At 41.1% G+C, this 24,775-nt stretch overlaps 1 protein-coding gene across 1 annotated transcript in view; it reads right to left on the bottom strand.

Moving 5' to 3' along the window:
- The window catches only part of INTS7 (integrator complex subunit 7), a 54,099-nt gene that overhangs the window by 26,984 nt on the left and 2,340 nt on the right, over positions 1–24,775 (bottom strand). Inside the window, exons 2-10 of the mRNA XM_075595684.1 lie at positions 20,687–20,816; positions 19,861–20,007; positions 17,958–18,095; positions 16,261–16,307; positions 14,352–14,551; positions 11,620–11,742; positions 9,639–9,756; positions 5,000–5,134; positions 39–136 (exon numbers count right to left, since the gene is read on the bottom strand). Of these exons, the coding sequence (XP_075451799.1) occupies positions 39–136; positions 5,000–5,134; positions 9,639–9,756; positions 11,620–11,742; positions 14,352–14,551; positions 16,261–16,307; positions 17,958–18,095; positions 19,861–20,007; positions 20,687–20,816 (1,136 nt within the window). The remainder of the gene's footprint in view (positions 1–38; positions 137–4,999; positions 5,135–9,638; positions 9,757–11,619; positions 11,743–14,351; positions 14,552–16,260; positions 16,308–17,957; positions 18,096–19,860; positions 20,008–20,686; positions 20,817–24,775) is intronic.

The following is a 24,775-nucleotide window of genomic DNA, read 5'->3' as shown; positions in this document are numbered from 1 at the left end:
TGACTGTCTCAGATAGCTAATGTTGGTAAGAAACATACCTTTAATGTGAGTTGAGCTCCTGCACTGTCATCTTGGCTACAAAGAACAAGAAGAGATTCTAAACCAAAGACTGCATCCTTTTCCAGGGCCAAATGATCTGAATGCACAAAAATAATAATTAAAAAAAGTTTTAAGAGTATGATAATTATGATATCAGTCTTACAAGTATGAGCATAGCAATTATCCAGTCTTGACCCATCTTATTATGTCTTAGTGTAAAAAATTATTACTGACCAAATAAATAGTCACAACATTTAAATGATTTTAGCTTCCGGAAGTAAGACTATTTTAGTGCACAAGAAGAATATTGATGCTATTAACAAGACGCTATAAAATTTGGAATCATGCACACAGTATTAAAACAGGCACATTTACATATCTATCATTTTCGGTTAATGGCCCAATTTTTGCTGGAACACAGATTGTAATTTTAAAATACAAATAGCACCAACAAGTTGCAGAAAAAACCTGGTAAGTATCCCACGGCCGCCCCCCCCAAACCCTCAAAAGACTGGCACAGTTCAAAAAGCCTTTAAAAGAATGCGTCAATAAAAGACTAGAGATTATGAACTCTTGTAGGGTTGTAGGCGCACTTATCTATACTATATTTCTAAGTTTGTTATTCCGTTTGTTTGTATGTCCGAAGCATCGAAATCTCACAAATGGTACGACGTAGCACAACAAAACTTTTACTGGACATTGTGCTGCGGATTTGTAGGTCAACGCAACTATTTTGAGCTTCCAATATGACTCACTTCCCAAATTATGGACATTCTAAGTTTCCATCGGGTGTCCTGCAAAAATGTTAGAGCAGGAGCGGGGAGCCGTAGCTACTAAGGGAGGGGGCGTGTCCTTGGCTGGATCGGGGCTGTGTGTGTGATGTGAGAAGTGAGGGGGAGATGTGCCAGCGGGGAGGGGGAGATGTGCCAGTGGGGAGGGAGAGATGTGCCAGCTAGCGGGGGGAGATGTACCAGCAGGGGGGCGGGGAGATGTGCCAGCAGCTCCCCGGGCACAAAAGCTAGTATTGGAATAAAGATAGAAGGACCTGTATCAATACAGTGTTTTCAGTCATCTACTCCACACCACTGCACTGACGTAGACCTCCTACGTGGTCGGGCCATTTGACATCTCCTTTGTTTCCCTCTCTGGGCCACCAAACGTTAAATATTTGGCATCATGCTGCCCATAAAATGAGAACCCTTGGCTTTGTGTTCCAGAGAAATGGGTAGGACTCCCGAGGAGAGGGTGTGTGGTTGATGGCATTGGAGTGGTGGCTAGTTTTACTACGGCAGCATTTAGCGCTTTCATTGTTCTTGTTTCCATCTTCTCATCCTTTTAAAAAGATTGTATTTCAATTACTTATTTTTTTACATATACAGGTGGTCCTCGTTATCCAACGTTTCACTTTACAACGAATGGCATACCCAACGCTTTACAATGCAACCCTATGGGCCATTTTTCGACGCCTGAATGCGTTATCCAACGCTCACCGCCACTGATTAACATGGGACTCACTTTGTAACGGTTTCAATATCCAACGCTACTTCCAGAACGGATTCTGTTGGATAACTGAGGATTGCCTGGAGAAGCTAATTTTTTTACTTTTAGCTTATTTTCTTCCCTTCGCTGGTACTGTGGTGTATTCACTTATGTGCCTAGTTTTCCATGACTGATGTGCAACATCTGTATACAGTATACATATTTTTATTTTAACATCAGTGGTATTCTTTTGTAGGTGTAACACCATCATATATCCAATTTCATATTGCACTTTTGGATTGATCTTTATACATTTTCTGTTAACACTTTACACGTTCTACCAGTGTAATGTAACAATAACAGTCTTATTTGATATGCATAAGGAACAGAACAAGTATATGAGAACCTACTGTACCATACGGCACCTGCACAGGACTTAAAAATAAAAATATAACTCATTGTGGAAGCGCAAATAGCCATGAGAGCTTCCAAAGGATTCTTCTCGTCCCCATTAGAGATAACATTGTATTATTATATCACAGTAGTGCTGCCAGTTCCTAGGCAATACAAAAAATAATAATAATAATAAAGTACTTTAACTCTTCAGCTTCAATGAGCCAAGTGAGTGGGACACATGCTTAAAAGATCCAGTCTCCCTTGTGTTGTTATTCCCAGTTCCAATAACACAATGTATAATTTTGCAAATCGGATGTGCTGTATAAGGACATTTTCTAGTACTTTTCATAATCGTGTTTATCCGATTTCTAACTTTTAATTTAATAAGCAGAAACTGTAATATAAGTTTGTAGGTCATACAAACTGCCATACTTATTGTATTTGGAAAACAACAAAAAATACCTTTCCAAAGATCACATTTGCTGCTTTAAATGGCAGCTTTAAAATATTATATTGAAAACGATGGAAGCTTAGAGCAGCATGAAGGTCACACAGCTAGCTGTGTTTTTCTTACCATTACACTACACACTAATGGGTACATTTCATATACCCCGTTAAAGGACATACTTTGTTGTAGGAAGACAGATAACACAATGCAAGTCAGTCAATACATCTGTCAATGAAACCGTACATCTGGTCTCAGCTGTGCACATCACCAACAGTTACAAAGAAAAGGGAAACTGGAGGAGCAGGCGTCTCAAGTGTCCATGTACAGACAAAACACTGGCACGAATGCTAATCGACGGACAAAAACTGCAGTGACTGATCTTTTATATTCGGGGATAAACCGCTTTGATCACTTCATAGGAGCACCCCTCCGAGGACCAAAGTGAATGTCAAATGGCATGTTTAAGTGTTTAAATCATTGATTTTCAACCGGGGCTCCACAGCCGCCAAAGGGAGGGGGGGGGGGGGTAAAGAGCTGGGATAACTCTCCCAGGCCCGATGGCGCGGCAGCAACCCACATAGTAGTGACCTGTTGGCTCCCAAGCTCAGCAGCAGTAGCAGCCGCCCAGTCACTGCCATCCTTCCTCTCTGCTCCAGTCGGCTCGGAAGTCGCAATAACTTCCGGCTGACAAGAGGGAGGGGGAGGATCGGATAAGAGTGCACATGCTCCCTTAAGGTGAGAGGGGGAAAGTGTGTGTGTGTGTGTGTGTAAGTGAGAGGGGGAAAGTGTGTGTGTGTGTGTGTGTGTAAGTGAGAGGGGGAAAGTGTGTGTGTGTGTGCGTGTGCGAGAGGGGGAAAGTGTGTGTGTGTAAGTGAGAGGGGGAAAGTGTGTGTGTGTGTGTATGTGTGTGTGTGAGAGGGGGAAAGTGTGTGTGTGTGTGTGTGTGTGTGTGTGTGTGTGTGTGTGTGTGTGTGAGAGAGGGGGAAAGTGTGTGTGTGTGTGTAAGTGAGAGGGGGAAAGTGTGTGTGTGTGTGTGTGTGTGTGTGTGCGTGTGCGAGAGGGGGAAAGTGTGTGTGTGTAAGTGAGAGGGGGAGTGTTTGTGTGTGTGTAAGTGAGAGGGGGAAAGTGTGTGTGTGTGTGTAAGTGAGAGGGGGAAAGTGTGTGTGTGTGTAAGTGAGAGGGGGAAAGTGTGTGTGTGTGTGTGTGTGTGTGTAAGTGAGAGGGGGAAAGTGTGTGTGTGTGTGTAAGTGAGAGGGGGAAAGTGTGTGTGTGTGTGTAAGTGAGAGGGGGAAAGTGTGTGTGTGAAAGTGAGAGGGGGAAAGTGTGTGTGTGTGTGTGTGTGTGTGTGTGTGTGTGTGTGTGTGTGTGTGTGTGTGTGTGTGTGTGTGTGTAAGTAAGTGAGAGTGGGAAAGTGTGTGTGTGTGTGGGTGTGTGAATACAAGAGAGAGGGGGAGAGGGAGTGTAAGGGGGAGAGTCAGAGACAGGGGTGACATGGGATTTAATTTATTTTATAATATACATCATTTTTCACCACACAGTTTTTTTAATCACATTGTATGTCACAACGATTTATTGTGCGAATGATATAACCGTTTTCTCCACTTCCTGATATCCTACCCTGGGTGAAAGTTTTACAAATCTGCTTTTAATATTATGGGTGGCCCCAGGTAGCCACTACGTAATGGGGTCTGGAACCCCTGGGGTCTAATGACTGCGTGGCTAAGTCATGCCCATTTAAAAAAAAATTTTTTTTAGGAGAAATCTTGTTCTGTGTGTTCCATCATGATCTGAAATTCTGGACCGAAGTTTTATGAGTCACTACTGACACGAGAGAACTCTCTTCCCATGAGTGCTAAAGGCCATGTCTATACATACTGCGCTATATGTATGCAGACACCGCTGTCTCTTACACATACAAATACTCTATGTAATTCCAGCCCTATATACCAATAGGGATCACATAGTATCTCACACACTTTTAGTAATGCAACACCCTCTTACATTTCTACACCTACCCACACCATTGATATACACTCCCACTCCACACACACACACCTTTTGTAAAGTGCTGTATACACACTGTGGGCTCTTTATTTATTTATATTTACATACTTACACACACAAACACACCTCACAATTAGGGAATATTTAACACCTCAAGTCATAAATCGCACCCTACACAGGGGGTCAGGGATGAGCTCTAGTCACATTCCAAGATGCACTGTTTTTGGGTAAACCCCTTGCCTGCTTTAATCAATGTAACACCGCCGGAATAAGAGATCAGTGTATCTCGAAAGCTCGCACAAATAAAAGCATTTTGTTAGCCACAGAAAGGTATTGTCTATTCATTTTAGATTATTAAAGCTCGGCTAACACGGTACTTCTCTCTCTCTCTCTCATATCACACCAATCCTGTGGCGTAGCAAGTAGGGAATTGGTACTAGCATATGAAAAATTACCACATGGTGTAGGGTGTGTGTTCTATAACGCGGTCTCATTCTGTTGACACTAAGTACCGCGTTATAACGGGGTTCAGCCGTATACATATTAATTTATACACATACATTTATTCACAATGTTTAGGGAAAAATAATAAAAATAAACACATTAGGTTTAGATGTACAATTTTCAACTCACCTATCTCCTGACAAGATGATACAATATTAGTGAGAACTCTCACACCGTGAGCAGCAATGCCACGGTTACTGTGATAACTGCACTCCTGTGCCAATTTGACCAAGTCGGAATATCTTGCAGTACTAGGTTTTGTTCCTAGAATAAAAAAATAAAATAATCTGAGCTAACAATCTTTATTAAGTCCGGAGTTATCAAGCTATAAACTATTAAGACAAATAGCCATGTCGTTGTTCACCCCTAGCACTGGCAAGGCCACTCCGAGAACACCAACTTACCTCTAAAGTAGAAGTCTATGTCAGGGGTGCACAAACTTCTTGCCCTGCGCCCCCTGCCGGCTCTCCCCCCCCCTTATCTGCTCTGAAGCGTCAAAATGACGCGGCGGGGTCATGTGACATCACGTCACCTGTGGCGTCATTTGATGCCGCTGCGACGTGTCGCAAATCAGACTGAATCACTGGAAGTGAAGTTGCAGAGGTCTCGCGTAGTCACCTGGCATTTAATTTAAATGCCTTGAGGAAGAGCGCAGGGCCATTGTAACCGCGGTGCCACCCCCCCCCCAAAAAAAAAATCTCACGCTCCCCTAGTTTGCACACCCCTGGTCTAAGTCAGCAGAGCACAAACTTTTTCCCCCTGTGCTCCCCTGCTGGCAGTTCCCCTCTCTCCGCGCCCCCTCCCCCCCTTACCTCGGCTCCGGTGACGTCACGGCATCATTTGACACCGCATTGCCATGGCAAAGCGTCTAAGAAGCCGCCGGAGCCAAGGTAAGTGCAGTTTACAGAGGCCTCCGCCGCTTCCCCGGCACTTCATGCAAGTGCCTTCAGGAAGCGCGCGGGGCCTCTGTAAACCCTGCGCCCCCCCCACAGACAATCTCGGACCCCCCCGTTTGCACACCGCTGGTTTAAGTGACCAAGAAAAGTCCTTCAAACGGTCTTCTTTTAAAAAGTACTACATCTGTTATACTCGTATGTGTATACACACACACACACACACACACACACACACACACACGATGACCAACCAAAAATGGATCAGGAGGTGCTGCCATATTTCATTGAATCACAGAAAAAACGTTAAAACTTTTTGTGGGATACGTTTAACTCATCAGCACTGCCTCAGCCTGAAGGATTTCTGGGAAATTTGCAATGTTGGGGAAAAAAAAAAAAAAAAGTTGTACAGGCATACCCCGGTTTAAGGACACTCACTTTAAGTACACGAGTAAGTACATCTCGCTCAATAGGCAAATGGCAGCTCACACATGCGCCTGTCAGCACGTCCTGAACAGCAATACCGGCTCCCTACCTGTACCGAAGCTGTGCGCAAGCAGTTAGACTGTAGAGCCTGTTACACATGCGTTATTTACATCAGTTATGCACATATATGACGATTGCAGTACAGTACATGCATCGATAAGTGGGGAAAAGGTAGTGCTTCACTTTAAGTACATTTTCGCTTTACATACATGCTCCGGTCCCATTGCGTACGTTAATGTGGGGTATGCCTGTACTGTACTTACCAATAAATTAATTTTTCGGAGTTTCTCCATGACTGTGCATCATTTTAAGGCAGGAGTGGCCAACTCCAGTCCTCAAGGGCCACCATCAGGCTAGGTTTTAACGATAGCCACCTGTGCTGAGGCAGGGCTGAGTCATTCTGACTGAGCCACCTCTGCTGAAGCAGGGATATCCTTAAAACCTGACCTGTTGTTGGCCCTCGAGAACTGGAGTTGGCCATCCCTGCAACAGGGTACTGAATGAACCGTCACAGAGAGACTATGAGACATTAATTAAAAAAAAAATTTCTCTCACGTCTCCATGACCGAGCATCACCAAAGGGATGTCCCCAAGCAATCCCAGAAAACAAAATAAATTAAAAAAAAATAAAAGGGGTGGGGGGGTTAAAGAACTGCTCTCTGAGAACTTTCCTTCTGATGCCAGAAGGTCTCATTTGTAATGTTTAGAAAACATTAACTGATGACCCAAAAGCAGCTTTACACAAGTGTTTAGAAGTGGCTTGATTCATCAGTGCCCGTGATGCTGACTTAGCCCTATTGGAATGAGCTTTAATAATTACAGGGACTGTGTTTCTTCAACTGGTGAGATTTGGAAATAGTTGACCTAATGGATTTTGCTATGGAGGCTACAGAAGCTGCTTTTCCCTTCCTACGCCCAAATAAATCAAATCTTCTACTTTTCCCAATATCTTCTGTACTATGGGGGTATAGATTTTTTCTAGTGCTCTTCCATCATCATCTTTAAGTCAGATCTAGGCTTGGGACAAACAGATGGAACCACTAGATCTTGCTCCATATCGAATGTAGAGAACTTTTGGGTAAAAAGATGGTATCATCAACATAACTATCTTGTTGGATCAAATAAAAAAAAGATGACTGCAAGACCAGGATTCAAGTTCCCCAACTCGTCTTGCGGATGTGATAGCTGTAAGGAACATGGTTTTCCCTGGGATATAGATGCCTAATATCCTGACAATTTCAATACCCTGGCAACTTCCCTCCCCACTTGTGGACTCTTAGTAACTCCTTGTCGATTGATATATGCCACTGCTGTGGGTGTTGTCTGCCTGTATTCTTAAGTATACATTTTTATCCGGCTCTTGTAGTGGATAAGAATATATTGACCGGCAGTTTTGTCTCTTGAGGACTATCTTCCCCAACCTTACAGACTCGCATCGGTTGCCAGTATGTGTCAGGTTAGAGCGGAAACGTCTCTGTTACGAGGTTCTTCTTTTTCAGCCATAACTTGAAAAGACAATGGGTCTTGGTGGAAATTTTTATCTACCTGACAATTTTTGTTAAATTTCTTTAGAAAATAGGTTTTGTAGCAGTCTCCTAAAAAACATACCCAAGGCAGTACCTCTATGATGCTACCATCAAACCTATCAGAGATATACACTGGTTTGCCGTGGTTGTAGAAGAACTGTATGTCCGTTACCCGTTTTCTGATTTTGTCAATCTTCTCTGGCGGCAGCGAAACTGCTGCTTCTTTCGTATTAAAAATCAGTCCTTGAAGTAGCAATTTTGATCTGGATTCTAGTTTCTTTAGTTTGTATTTACAATCCATACGCGTTGCGACAGGAAACTCATCACTAGATGCATGTGGCGTAAGGCTTCTTTTGAATGTGCTTTGACGAAACAATTGTCCAGGTAAGGGGATGGCAAAGATGCCCAAGGTATGTAGCAGGTACCGCTAGTATCTTGGTAAAGAGAGATGGTAGTCTGGCAGCGAGTTGGATGTGAATTCGGAGCCATAAATAATATATTTATACTCTCTCAAATAATCTAAACAGCTTAAGTACAAGTGTTTACATTATTTATCAAATATCGATGAGGATGAGAGGGAGAGAAGGAGAGAAAATATAATTATGGCTCCGAATTCACATCCAACTCGCTGCCAGACTACCAGGGTTTGTGGCTTATTTTCTACACTGCACGTCCTGACCAGCTGTGAGTCCCGTGACGTCCCGACCAGCTGAGTCCACATGCCCGTGACGTCAATGTTTGCCACGAGAAACCTAGTGTAAATTCTATACGGCGTGTAAGTTTGGTCTGTGTCGGGGGTTCCCCTACTTTATCCATACGAGTGTGCACCCCCCGATTCAAGTGTAGAAAGCGGGACAGAGTCGGAGGAGCACGGAGTACCATCCCTGAATTGCTGAGGAAAGGAGACCTGCTAACCGAGGAACCGATCACAGCCCGAACCGGGTGATGCAGACATCCTGTAGCCGCGACGACCAGAAGTGTGCACCATAGTGGTAACATGTCCTGCCTGATTTTTTCCATCCAATTGTAAGTGCGATACTTCCCTTACCTGCAATGAGCTACTATAATCACTTTTCATACACTACGAGTTGTGCGTTTTTATTTTCCCTGAAAGGTAAGAACATGTTCTTTTCTGTGCCTTTAACCAATACTTTAAACGCCTCATTCCTTGCAGAGACTAAAGTTTCCATCGTGGAGGTGCTTCTTCACGGGCAACTCTCTATATAGCACAATAGTTAAGCAGTGGTGCCAGGTGGTAACTTATCACTTCAATTAAGTCATATTATACGCTTCAGTTTAGTGGTACATTTCCCCCCCAATCACTCCCGCAGCAGCAACCAGCAGCCTAAAGGCGAGTCTCATTGGCAGGGCAATAACATACGGTGCGTGGTCGAGTCACTACCAGAGCACACCACAGGTGGCCCAAAAAGAAAAACAATAAACCTGAAATAAAAAAATCCTAACATAGGTACATTTCCTCCAGCTTGGCAGGACACACACAAAAAAAAAATACATGAGGAAAGTAGAAAGGAGGCAGCATTTTTTACGGTTCAGTTTAATCAACTGATTAACATGCTGTAGTGATGCAGTCATGGAGACATAGGGGAAAAACTGCTATTTCCCAAAAATGCTGCACGATTCATACAAAATCCATCAGCAAAAATTGCAGGTCAAATCATTATTCATCTCAATATCAGCTTTTTGCATTTTCAGATGCTCATTTTAATAAAACCAACATCTGGAAAAGCTACAAATCTTTTTGACCACATCTAGTAATGTTTTATTCCGTTTCATACTAACTCCTTTAATGCTACTTTCCTACCTACTACGCCCTCACATTTGGTCCTCGTGTTGAAGTTTTACCTGGAGCAGCATTGAAGTACTGTTTAATGGCTACACTCCCCGACAGCGTGGAAAGAACAGAAAGCATCCCAAGCTTCAAGCCGTCATACGGTGTTTGGAGCGCGCATTCACAAAGTGCCTGGGAGGGAGAAAGAGAGTCAACACACAAACCAAATCCTTAAGCGGCAAGAACTTTGCAACATAGTATACAGTTGGGTTATACAGACACAATCTTTGCTAGTACAGAATAGAATTCTGATCATTTGTTGGTCCAAATTCGGCGTAACATTTTTGAAAGAAAAAGAAATAAATGTATGCAACGCTCACTGGATCTCGCTTTCAGAAGTTTTATACCGTATTTATGCTCTAGATCAGAGGCAGCCAACCCATGACACCCAGATTTGGAAGTTGGGCCCCACTCCGGCCAGCCCAACTTCCTGGGGCGGGCCAGTCGGTGTGAGAAGAAACTGATCCCCGGAGGATCCTGTGACGGTCTCTCCCCTCCCCCCCAGGTAAAATTATGAAAGAGGGGGGAGAAAAATACATGGGGGGAGGGGGGTGGGGGAAGAGAAATAAAAGGGAGGTTGAGCGCGAAGAGGTAAGAGAGGGGGAAGGGTTGACAGGGTAGCCATGGGGGGGGACAACTCTAGTCCTGGGCCCTAGGAAAGCTGTCTGCGGCCCTGCTCGTGCCACAGACTGCTGTCGTCCCCGCTGCTGCATGTCTAATGCCCCCCCTACAGCAGAGACGGGGAGGACAGTGCCCCCCTCCCCCAGAATTTTTTTGCTGCTCTAGAGCATGCATTGTTGGGCACCAGGCAGCCCAGGGACTGTATGTGGCCTTTGAGTTGCACCTGCAGCCTCCCTGACCACTGCCCACCCCAGCAGCATTCTCTCCACTCTCCCCAGTGCAGAGGGAGTGGAGATGTCGCTGCTTAATGACAATGCGCTGATGACTACTGGGTCGTCAGTCTCTTGTGCTCATCACTAGTTGTATGAAGAAGACTGGGACAGTATTTCATTAGCACACCGGCATTAAGCAGCTGACGAGAGTGGGGAAAAGCGTATACACCCCCTTCTGCCTGTATGTATATATGTATGTATGTATATATACATACACACATGTACATAAACAGCCCATTTGAGGGCTTAAGGGCCACATCAAGTATATCATGATGTCTACCACTGATCTAGAGCAGTATTTCTCAACCAGGGTGCAATGTGCAATGTTATCCAGGGGTGCCGCAGACCAACCTTTAGGGTGCCCTGTGGGAAGAATTAATGATGTGAGCTTTTAGTATATTAACCTGAATTCTGCAATGTTTTATGAATTTATTGCTGATGAAAGATTTTGCATTACATCTGACAGAAAAAAAAATAAGGAATTTTGCAAGTACAAATGTATAATTAAAATGACAACACTAATTGTACGGGTAAAAGGGATATTGTCATTAGATACTTATTCTCAGTTTCTACACACAGTTTTATTGCAACTTAAAAAAAGGTGACAATTGATAAGTGATCCGGGCAATCTGATCATCTCTAGAGATACCCCCTCCTAGCAGTATTGCACACGGACCGAAAAGAGCTGATTTGCAATGTGTGATACTTATTATTGGACAACATAAATCATATATACAATAAAAAGTATATTTGGCGGTATAAATCCAAAGAAATAATCTTTATGCTTTCACAGTTTATTGTAACATCCAAGTCAAAATACACATACATTTATCCAATAAAGATCTATTAATTTAACATTTTAGTCTGCACTAGTACATAGAATATAACCAGTTAAGTTTCCTGAATATATACACAGTTTTCTTCATGGATTAATACATAAAACCATACAACTTAGAGCAACAATAACGCTAAAAATAAATGCAACACTGGAGCCAGGGAATTTACTGTAACAACGTGATCAGAAGAGCGTGTTTCTGTTCCCACTAGTCTTTAAAAAAAAATGTTAAGGACGTCCGTACATACGGAGCAGAAATAACCTCACCTGAATATTCTCTCTGCTCCAGGTGTGTGGTGTTTTGGTGGCCAACAACTTCAGATCCTGAATGCCAAGTCTCTTTACAGCTTTCCTGGGGTCGTTCTTCAAATACTGCAACAAAAGCTGAACCTGTAAATAAAAAAAAAAAAAATATATATATATATATATATATATATATATATATATATATATATATATATATATATATATATATATATATATATATATATATATATATATATATATATATATATATTTATAGTATGTATTGGGTTTTCTGCCATATATTTTTTGTTGAGGAGCATGCCTCAATGAGTATCTGAATGTATGCACGCGTGTTGCTGGGCCTTCCAACAACCTTTCAACACCTCAACAAGGCACTAAAAATAAGCAGGAAGGATCTCAACTCTCAATTGGCACGTAACACCGTAAAAAATAAAGCTGTCATCGCATCTAGCAAGCAGAATTCAACATTTCAACGCCCTTGATTTCTGTATTCATGTTGGGAGAGTAAGTTTGTAGTAGGTGAAGATGCCTCAATAGATCACAATGAGTTTTCTTTACAGATGAAATGACTTGTCGGTACACAGAGACCTTTGGGTATGGAAAGCGCTGTTCACTAGTATAACCCATCTATGAACAGCTCTCACGTTGAAATGTGATCACAGCCTACAACAAACCCAAATGCTGCCAAGAGAACAGGTTTTCCTATAAATTCCCTTGTATTACATTATGCCATTTTTGTTGGATTCAAATACAGTAGTTACTCTGTACAAAAAAAGTCTATGTGAAGGGGCATTGCCACATGGCAGTGTAATCCACTTTCTTTGGAAAATGCAATCCCCCTTACCGTAATCGTTATTTGCATCTGATTACAGTTAAAACACTTCCCTATTTCTCTGGAGTCTGCCGAATTCAAGTGCATCAGCTACTTATTATCCTCATTAGTCAAACAAATGAACTTATCTTAATTACCATACAATCCATCGACTAACCTAGAGATAAATTGTTATTTGCTTTGAGGACTGACTAACCATTTGTTCACGAATAGATATGCAAGATTATAAAATCCCTTCAATGCATTGGTTTACAATGATAAAGTAAAAAGTATTTCAAACTAAAAATCGAGTCCTGTCCAATTTAAAAAAAAATATTTTTAAAGTGTCAACCAGCTATTTTTAAAACGTTATCTTGACCCCAGCTTCTAAAATAAGCTTTCCTGCTGTATCACGTGTCGTACAGTATGTCCTTTCCTATTTGAATTTTTATACAACTATCTAAAAAAATGTTATTGTTTATAATGCCACATAGAGCAGAGGGTTTTGGGAGATTACTGCTCCCTTCGTCAGGTCTAAACACAGACAAGATGTGTTCCCTTAAACCACCGTAAAACGCTCCTCATGCACCCGATCACATGACCGCTCAATCCAAACACACAGCACAAATACAGACAAAGGTTAACTCTTTTTGGAATGTGTGTCCTCTCACTTCTGTTCGAATTCTTTGTGTTATAATCCTATGGATGGCACCTATGCGATATTCAAGCATTAAGAAAAAAACTTGCATTTCAGTCAGGCAATTTCCCTTACAGTCATTGGTTTGTTAAAAGATCCAGTGCATAGACCCGTGGTTATTCCTGTTGAACAGGCAGACCCCGGAGATAGCTAAAACAGACATGAAACTGATTGCACATTTTGCATTGGCCACGGAGGTGCGAGATCACAGCATTATGGAAACTAAATGAAATTCCAGTAATCCCCAAAATTCGGAACACAATTTGCCATACATGCCAGATGGAGAAATTGACAAGTCTCCTAGACGACACTGGCAAAAATGACCTAAAAGTCTGGACACCGTGGCTAGACCAAACAGACATCCCATGGGTGGACAGGTCCACAATCTGGCTCTAATAGTGGCAAGTGCTTTCTCCTTTGACGTAGGAGGCCGAAAAAAAAAGGGCATAGGCTAGGATATAGTAGGACCGAGAGACCCGGTTAGAATTACAGATGGCCGTAGGGGAGGTGAGCGGCGACGATGACTCAAGGAAAAGAAGCATGCAGAAGGAGGTGATTGACACCCCCCCCCACCACCACCACCCTCCTTTCCCTCCCCAACCCCCTCCCACATTGGGAGTGTTATGTATTATTATTTTACCAAAAAATGTGTTACACTGTGGTTAATGTAGAAATTCATTACAAATATTGTATGTCAGCACATATTGTAATACTGTGAAAACCAATAAAAATTTAAGTTACAAAAAAAAAAAAGAAAGAAAAGATCCAGTGCAGGGGTGGCCAGCTCCAGTCCCCAAGGGCTACCGAAAGGTCAGGTGTAAAGGATATGCCTGCTTCAGCACAGGTGGCTCAATTAGTGGTTCAGCATTGACTGGAGCTGGCCACCCCTGATCTAGTCCCATATGGGACCGAACTAAACTTATAAAGGATTTGTTTAACAGGTGAAAACTGCAACTGATGCCTTCTATAAAACAAAAAAATAATACTTCTTCAATCCTCGATGAAAGGTAATTCTGGAAGTCTTTGTAAACATTGTATCCTGAGGTTTATGGTGGGTTTTACGGCTCATATCACGGCGTTGCACGTTGTATGGCCATTTGATGGTGTTCCCTTTGATTCAACTTGGAACGGCATAACACTAACCAATTGCATCTGGTCTTTGTTCTGCAAGTCACCTAGTCAACTTTCATATAGGCAAAGAATTACAATTAACTTCCACATTACCTGTTTCGGTATGTCTACCAGAGAGGATGCAGCCAGCAGGGTGAAGGTGTGCAGCGTCACAATAACCATCTTTGTAGAGGGATAAGATGTTACCAATTGCTGCAGAAGCTGGCGGCTGTTGGAGGCCAAGATGGCATCGTGGTGCATGTGCTGCAGAATGGGAATCAACTTTAACTTCAAGTCTACAGGGGTGGCCAAACCTAGGAGGTAAAAGCAAGGGCAGAAAGGACATCAGCGCTCCTCTGCAAAGAACATCAACCTAAGTAACATTACCAGCCTCATTACCTTGCTAATCAGTATTCCATTTAGATTTAAAACCTAGCATTTTAGAGCAGGGATAACTACATCTGGTTTTATCCATAACAATAGTGTGAGGGTTTTCCACTGCAGATGTTTCATGTGCTACACTTTTCTTAATGCTATAGATCATATCACACTGTCCTGTTTTGTTACACTCTAGACAGGTGTTTTAGTTACTCATCTCTTCGTTTCATTGCCCCAATTGCCCCAAGCCTACAACCAAAGGGAGACATTACGGGTTTGTTCATTAAAATGCGATTGTGCCAATGCATTGAAGTCACTGGGGGTTTCTATGCAGTAGTACTGTACCTCTATCAGCACTATCACGGTTTAATGAGTAACCCCCATTGTGAGCATTTAGTTCTTTATTACAACATTTCTATAGAGCCCGTATCCAGGGCGCTGTACATTAGTTGGTAAAACTTGCTTGGTTAGTGGGCAGTGGTTGTGTTTGGGTATCTGGATTTAGTCCTGTCGGTGGCATGGCGATGGGTCTGACAGTGGAGGCAATTAATAGCAGTGACACTTAGTCAAACATATATTTTCTAATGGTCTTGAATCTGATGCTCTGTGTTTATCTATGTTTAATCCTGCAGTTTTTGGTACCACAGGAGGTGCTCCCACTTGCTCTGTGTCTTTAAAATGTACAACTTTTTATGCAACTGTAAAATCCTGCAAAAGGTATATCCCGTAATGCATTGACACACACACACACACACACACACACACACACACACACACACACACACACACACACACACACACACACACACACACACACACACACACCTCAGTATTGCTATTTATTGTCCTACGATGGCAGATACAATAGATTTGTTCAAAAAAAGGTTGGACATCTTTTTAGATGGGAAAGGTATACAGGGATATACCAAATAAGTATACATGGGAAAGTTGTTGATCCAGGGATTAATCCGATTGCCAATTCTTGGAGTCAGGAAGGAATTAATTTTTCCCCTTAATGGGGTTTTTTGTTTGCTTTCCTCTGGATCAATAAGTAAGTATAGATATAGGATAAAGTATCTGTTGTCTGAATTTAGCATAGGTTGAACTTGATGGACGTACGTCTTTTTTCAACCTCATCTACTATGTAACTATGTAACAGCAAGACCATATTGCTATGAGAAGGGACCTGCAGGCAACAGGTCTACAGATGGCTCAGTTCTATCCTGTGTGATATTTCTAAGCAATCTGCCATATAATGGGACTTTTTTTCCCCCATTACCAAAGTTTTGCATGTATATGACCTGCGAAATCACACAGGATCAGCAGAAGCTAGGTCATACCACCCTTTGTTAATATCAGATGACATGACCCATTACGTGTTTGTATTTGTTATTTATAGGATTATGTCGCGTGTAGTACTGCTGTGAAGCGCTATGTACGTTAATGGCGCTATATAAATAAAGATATACATACAAGGGAAAGATGCAAATGGGAATGGCGTAAGAAAACAATTTAAACTAATCTAGCAAATGCACTATCCCTACTGCCATGCAGTTGTAACCCAAGGTTGCAGAGGAAATATTTTTACTAGTGTTGCCATTAAACAAAAGTGTTTAAAAAACAAAACAAAAAAAAACACACAAACCTTGAATCATTTCACCAATTTTGTTGCAGATACCGGCAGCAAAGTCCCTAGTGTTTGTGTCAGAGAAGAAAGAGGGGATGGGGGAGTGGGGAAGATGGGCATTTGTATGATCAGTAACAGTAATCTCAAATAAGCTCCTCAAATGCAAAACTTACCATTAATATACTACAGGCATACCCCGCATTAACGTACACAATGGGATCGGAGCATGTATGTAAAGCGAAAATGTACTTAAAGTGAAGCACTACCTTTTCCCCACTTATTGATGCATGTACTGTACAGCAATCGTCACATACATGCATAACTGATGTAAATAACGCATGTATAACAGGCTCTATAGTCTCCCCGCTTGCGCACAGCTTCGGTACAGGTAGGGAGCCGGTATTGCTGTTCAGGACGTGCTGACAGGCGCATGCGTGAGCTGCCGTTTGCCTATTGAGCGATATGTACTTACTCGCGAGTGTACTTAAAGTGAGTGTCCTTAAAGCGGGGTATGCCTGTATATATTTAAAATTTCAAAAATACTGGATTTTATAATATAAGAACGTCACTTATATTCATCAATGTTGAAGTGCTACGAATATGAAGAAAGCAGCTTGAAATTGAAGGCTGGTGTGAAATGGGTGCTCATAATGATGGAATTAGCTTTTCTTAAACTCCAACCAAGACACCGCACAAAATTCACATGGAGTCGGAGCAGTTTCCCCCTTAAAACAGGAAAACAGGTAGCACTGCACCATTTTTTTTTTTTAATTACAAGATTGAAGCAGGGGGTCTCCGCAGCTGAATAGTATAATTTCAGCTCCGGGGATCCTCTGCTTCCGGAGCTCGCCTACCTCTTTAGGGATGCAGGTGTATTTATGGAGTTTTAAATGTCATGGGGACATTTAAGTAGTTCTGCCATTTTGTTAGGCACACGAGTTCCCTGGCTGCAGATACCGGCACCCCTATAGAGGCAAGTATATACATGGGCAAAAAGAAGTGTATTCATAAAACATATATCACTGAATGTGTATCCAACAGTAATTAAAGCGTGGCAGTGAGCCAGAGCCGCCCTTCTATAACACCAGCCAGAAGAAATGACTGTAAGATGGGGATGCGATACGGCTGGCTAAATGTATAGAGGTACAATAACCATAACCTGACAGTCACTTCTTCTGGCTGCTGTTATTATAGGATGGCTCTGGCTCACTGCCACACTTTAATTACTGTTGAATACACATTCAGTGATATGTGTTTTATGAATACACTTTATTAAAAGTTATATTTGATACATTTGGTGGGGTGCAATTAAGTGAATCTCTTTAGAGTTCACGTTCTAGTGTTCTCGTTTCTTTTTGCCGATTCGCATGCAGCTCACAGCCTGCACCCACATGCTATCACTTTAGTTACATTATACCTCAGTCTATTAGTACGGCATTAAGTTGGTCACTCCCCACCCCCCTCTCCTATCCATAAGAATATAAATGCTTTAATGTTTGTGAAGTTTACGGACTGCACTGGGAGATTCCCCGTCGGACCAAGTGAACACTAAGCAGTCTTTTCAAGATATAGGTGCTGTTCTATATGAAATTAAACAAATTAGTGGTCTATATGCCTTTATCTAACAAAGAATGATTTCAGAAAGCTTAAAATCAGTGGTTTTGCTGGAACAGAGACCGTATCATACCCAAAATACACAAACTAAAAAAACTTACTTGGACTGTGCAGAGAAGTGAGCAGCAGCAAAGATAGCAGCCTCAACTTCAACATTATCATGCGAATCTAAGCTTTGGCGGATGCTGTGATGAGCATTTTTACGATCGGGTATTATGGAGGCCATGCTCCCCAGCATTCTGCAAGAATTGCAATGGTTTTGAGGAAGAAATACGTATATACATATAGAAGAAAAGAATCCACAGCTTGCACTCAGAGTACTTGCATATAAAAACAGGTGCTAATCTCAAATAATAATGTAAACACTAATACCATACTGGATTTGAGTGCAGTCTTTCTTTACCGGACGCAAGGCTGGTAATATTGTTTACATATACATATGAAAAAGAGAAAGATCCAGCGCTCTAATTCAAAATAAATAATGCAGGTGAGATGATATAATATTCATGCATCAATACTATAAAACATATAACATAATTACAAGTGTAGTCCAGGAGAATATAAAGGCGTGTTGCAGTCCAATTGCACACTAATGGTGCTAAATACGCCAAACACAGGAATGGGGGCTGCTGTATCCGGGAAGAATCACTTCCCAAAGAAGTCTGTCAGAAAGGGTGAGAGAAACAGCGCAAAACCCTAGTGCATTACCACAAATATAGGTTTATTAACAAAAAGAGGGGAAGACAATGCCCACTTACAAGATGAATGCATAGAAAGAACATCAAAAGGTTTCTTTGATACCGGTGCCGCTATGGTTGTTAACCGTCAGCTGGGGGGACCTCCAGAGTCTATGCCAAGTCCAGATCGAGAGTCCAAAACGCCTCCTTCTTGTGCAGTCGCCGCTGGAAGCAGCAAGAGTCCTCAGACCCCGGCATCAAGGGCAGCAGCAACAGAGCAAAGTGAGCGTATAGGACGGCTCAGCTCAGACACTCACTCGATCAGCTGTGTATGCAGGAGATCCCGATCGGTAGAAAACAAGTCACGTGTCTAAATGCGCTGACGAAGCGCGTTGGTTGTTTAACGTCATCACGCTGCATTAGACACGTGACTTGTTTTCTACCGATCGGGATCTCCTGCATACAAAGCTGATCGAGTGTCTGAGCTGAGCCGTTTTGGACTCTCGATCTGGACTTGGCATAGACTCTGGAGGTCCCCCCAGCTGACGGTTAACAACCATAGCGGCACCGCTATCAAAGAAACCTTTTGATGTTCTTTTTATTCATTCATCTTGTAAGTGGGCATTGTCTTCCCCTCTTTTTGTTAATAAACCTATATTTGTGGTAATGCACTAGGGTTGTGCGCTGTTTCTCTCACCCTTTCTGACAGATACACACACACACACACAAAAAAAAAAATAACATTGACCCACACTGCACAATAATACGGGAAGCCCAGAAGTTTCAGAACATGTCAAACAGAAGGTAGATTTCAGAAACATTTTAACAAATTAATATTGGATTTGAGTTTTCCTGAACTTGCAACAAATATATTTTACTATGAAAAGCATAAACTTTAAATTTACAAAAATACCTAAAAGGTTAAATATTGATATATTCTTTAGAGTCGAAAAAATTCATGCTGGATCCCAGTTTACGAGGAATGGAAAACCGCATAAAGATAACAAAAAAATGGTGGTTAAAAAAAAATAAAAAAAACTCGCCATCATTTTGCTTCTTTAAAGGATCTAAATTGATGAACAATTATGTGACCTTGAAACACACATTTTAAAAACCCCAAATAAACAAAAATAATTTTAGTCAAGAAGAACGCAGAAGAGAAATGTTGGTCTAAAATAAAATAATGTATCGGCACAATGGGCAATTACACAATTTTACTTGCTTCAAAGAAGGCGCACAGGACACTGAATGGCAGGTCAAGGTAGCACGTGCAAATATTGCTCAAGAGTAACAGTCAGGAAGGATGACGGTGCTACGTTCCTCTTACCGGAGGGTAATAGCCCTGGCCACTGGGTCATTGCTGTGAATGACGGAGAAGATTCTTTTCACAAACTCGTCCACATTTAGGATCTTCTCCAAGTGTTTCTCGCTCTGCTGGGTGACTTTCAGCACGCAGAACCGGAGAAAATTGTTCCTAAAATAGAAGTCGTTTTAGGAAAAAAAAAAAATACAGAATTTTAAGAAAATATGCTTAGTGAACCACGTTTCACGTCTCAGCAGCAAGTGCAAGTAACACTATACGTATATTACACTTAATGCCAATGAGAGGCTATCCATAAAACCTGCGCTGTTAGCGGTCCTTGAGGACTGGAGTTGGGGACCTCTGCTCTAGAGTGCCACCTTTTTTCCTTCTTTGGAAGGTAAAACTCTTGCTACTAATATAAAAATGAGATCGTAGCAGCACTCCCTAACCCCGCTTGGATTGCATGACTCCTTCCACAGAGGATCGCTCTGCCCATCTGTGATGTTCAGAGATGTGGGGGAATAAAAAGTTGTTTGTTTTAAAATGTAATTAAAAAAAAGCAAAGAAAAAATAAATAAACCACATTTACATGTGTAATGTTCAAACTAAATACATTATGAAAAAAAAAACTATACTTGTTAATAATGTCCTTTATCCTACTTAACAGATATTTCTGATCAATATCGATATCGCGATAAACTCCTTAATATTGGTGATTGCTGAGAATTTTCTACTGTTGTTCAACCCCACATCGCAGTTTAAGTTGCAACATTTCCCCCCTGCGTGATTGAATATACAGCACGGACACAATTAATGTGCACAAGTGTATACATTGTCAGTCAAAACTTACCCGACTCTGAACACATCAGCCAGTTTGAGGAAAGCAGAGTTGATGAGGATGGGAAATGGATACTTCTGAAACAGCCGGGGGAAACGGACTACAGCTTCACACTGCTCCCCAAGCTTCCCAGACCGCAACCCTGAAGGACAGGAGTAGAAAAGATAACCCACCTTTAACTGTGAAGTTACAATTAGTAAGTGTGGCTCTCATACACCAATATTTAAGTATATTTAATAAAGATAGCATATCTAGCTTACAATTTGGTGTCAACACAGATATGTAGACATGCAAAGACACAAGAGCGCACCGTATTACGTCTTTAAATAAAGATATGTACTTTCAAACTTACACCTTCAGAAAAAAGTTTACAATACAAAGCTTTGCAATTGAGAGCTATAGGGATTTCTACTAAGTTGATACCTCAATATTATATTGATTTTGTTTAAAGTTAACAGGGTGAACTGCACCCACATCATGTATGATAAGACTATGTTGTTTATGTATCAAGACAAGTGGTGCAGTTTTTCTTTTCACAAGCCGTGAAAGAGAATATTCCTAACTTCTGCTAAAGTGATAGTCATTGAAATCTAGCTGAATAATATCAATAGAGACAATAGGGTGACCCTGACATCTGCAGAGATAATGGACATGTGTAAGGGAATAAAAAAGGATTTATAATATAATTGGTTATATCCAATGAAACATATGGGGATAAACAACACGAGTGTATATGGATGTGTGAACAGAGGGCCTTTTATCATTTTTACAATTTACCTACAAAGTTCAGTACAATGGTGCCGACACAAACAATAGAACACAAAATATCACCATATAAATGCACTTTTATGTTGTATTCTTTAGCATACTTTAATAAACATTTGGCTTTAAAAGCTTTGTACATTGTAATTTAATACATCAAGAACTCAAATGTTGGTCCTTAAAAAAAGGTATCACAGTCTGCTTTTCATCAGGACAAATATGGCTACTAGAACTGTGAACTACATGTAAACAAAGTAAAAGCTGTTTAGGCAGCAGCGGGTAAACAAGACTTGTTCTGCCTTATTTAACCAGGTTAAAGCAGCAGTTCAAACAATATCCTATACTGATGGAGCGGCCGTTATACGAACACTTCACGCGTCATGTACATCGGAATCCCGATTTGAAACCGCGGGATGAATTCCAGCCTTCCCGCACTAAGATGCGAGCGCGGCGAGAGCAGAAAAATGAATTTTAGTGTTCTGCCTTTTAAAACCATGAAATTGACACAGTAGCACAGTGACACAGTAGCACAGTGACACAGTACTGTACACATTACAATTCATCCATTTTATTGCAAACGAAGAAACAGAATCCAGGAAATTCAAACAATACATCCGCGATAAGCGCGGGTGCTGGGGCGAGTAGCCGCGTTTCATGCTGCGTGGGGAACAGCAGAGAACTCAAAATCGGAGCCGAGATGAGTTCGAATAACAGCCGCTCCATCAGTACGTGTGGTTTTTTTTTAATAAATCGGTTCTGTACTGAGAAAATACTTGTAGCATTTAAAAAAAATGTTTTAAAGACATTTTTATTGTTTCTAATGTAGGAAGCATTTCCAAAGTGACCGCCCCTTCCCCTTCTGATAGGCTCTGGCTCTTGAGCCCCGCCCGCTCTCTAGCTGTGAACCAATTGTTTCTAGTAACTGCCCAGTCAATCAAATTCCAGGAACTACATTGTATGTCTTTATTTATATAGCGCCAAAAGTGTATGTAGTCATCCTTCTGTAAAGGATCCTACGGTACCAGAGTGTCCATTGCTACTCACTTAATAAATACGGTTATGCTATAAACCCTGTTGTAGTCTGTGTACCGTTGTCTGACCTACCACCACGTATAGAACTTCACATAGAGGTGTTAGTCTGAGGCAAATAAGAGGGGGTAACATTTGTAAAGCAGATTGTATTGTATGCGCCAAAAGTGTACTCAGCGCTTCACAAAGAATACAGTACAGGGAATTATAATAAATACAATAAGTGCATCAAAATCAGACAATAGAAATCCCTGCTCCAAAGAGCTTATAATCTAAGAGGTAGGATGGGAAATTTACAGAGACAGTAGGTGAGGGAATAAGTGCTGTAGATGGCAGTGCTTAGTCGCAATGGTTGGTGGGAGTGACTGTGGGTGTAGAACTATTATATCGTGAATAAGTGAATATAAGGCGCTAACAACTTAAATACATATAATAGTGATACGTGCAAGTGCAATAATAATTAATATTAGTGCTCTAATAATAAGAAACCCTGCTCAAACCCTCTGGTAGAACCTGTTTCCAGGGTTCCAAGTAGAAAGATGTGTTTCAAACAATCCAGGAGGAGCAAAATATAGGGAAATAAAAAACAGAAAACAGTGCAAATTTAAGTGCAGACGTTGAGACTATGATGAAATATTAATGACGATATCTTGGCTCTGCTGGTCTGTCTACTTACAAGATGTAAGTGGTAAGCATGCAGTTGGCAGATTGGGCTGCCACCCCAGGTAGTATCTGTGTATTTGTGGATATCCCTCCAGGCTTATCTCGTCAGGGTAACCATGGTGTACATAGGGAGGAAACAAAGCTACATAGCGCGATCTGTCTTTCCAAAAACTTTATAAAATGAATATGAACATATAAACATATAAAATGTGCACTTACAATGTGCTAGAATTAAAATAGCATTTATCACAATCACAGTGATTCTAGGGGGTTTAATCCGATCTCACCGCCTCCTCTCTGGCTCTGGATATCAGCTGTCTGCAGCCTGGAACGCTCAGCTCCGTTTCTCCTCCGGCGCGTGTGACGTCACTGCTCAGTGGAAGGTACAGCTACGGATCCCTCACTAGACCAAAACACCACTCTACGCGTTTCGCCCAGCTCAGCAAGCTGTCAATGGCTTCGTCAGGAGTGTGTGAGTTGTGGGGTTAATGAATGTCCTTTTATACCCTCTCTGTTCTAATTATACAATCAATACAGACAATTACCTCAGCGCTATGGTATCCAATCTTTACATGAGTGTTCCAATTAGGATATCCATATTACACATAATACATGCTTTGATTCTTGATGAAACATCATTTTCATAGGAGTTAATCTTTATATAATGTTATCCATCTACAGGAAAATTGTATCTATTCAGCACTTAGAATATACACATGGAGTATCCAGTGCTGTTTGATAGTATTTTAATTTATAATTGGCAATTTGCATTTTTGTAAAAGGAAGTTTAGGCTGATTTCTTTTAAAAAGAGTTTCTTTGAGACTTGTGTTGGTCTCTAAGTCTACAATAGAAGCTGCATCACAAAAAAAACGGGGGGGGGGGGGAGAGGGGGAGGGTTTATTTTAGTTCAGGAATGAATGCATAAAGTCAGCAATTGATACTGGGCAGTTTTAACTTATGTAATTGGATAATTCAAGTTGCGGCTATTATCTTGCAGTCTGATTTATTGTGACCCAATTTATGTTCATGTCAGTATTATTTTCATTATTATTTCAACTAACTAAATTACTTAGAATCTGCTTCTGTGTAAATAATCCCAGACAACAATACAGATGATTCTGGGATAATTAAATTCATATCTGATGTTATATTTAATTGGTTTTAATGCTAGCTGACATTTTAGAGGGAAAACTCAAGTTGATATTACTTATAAAGTAATTAAGCTCTTAGTGCTTATTGTATAATTTTTAGTGTTTATAAGTGACTACAAATTTGGGTGGAAAATGACATTTCATTTACATTATACATATTTATGCAATCTATATATTTTTTGTATTTTTTACATTTTTTATATTTTTGAACATCAGTTCTCAATACATGTTTTTAACACAAACGCAATATACAACAGGACATCTATGTTCTACTCTAAAGATCTATAATGATAGAGACTCTTACACATTCCAAAACATTTTTATACATTATGTCATATCAAAATGGTATTATGCAATCTCTAGCTATCAGTGCTAATACACATAGTGTGATGTCACTATCTGAAAACACACGCAGATAGGATATATTGAGCCTAGAAGAGAGGAAAAAGAAGAGGCAAAAAATGGGGGGGGGGGAAGGAGATTACATTCAGTTAG

This window comes from Ascaphus truei, chromosome 4 (assembly GCF_040206685.1).
Source record: "Ascaphus truei isolate aAscTru1 chromosome 4, aAscTru1.hap1, whole genome shotgun sequence".
NCBI lineage: Eukaryota > Metazoa > Chordata > Amphibia > Anura > Ascaphidae > Ascaphus > Ascaphus truei.
The sequence above is the reverse complement of the archived record's forward strand: the minus strand, read 5'-3'. Positions and strand labels throughout refer to the sequence as shown.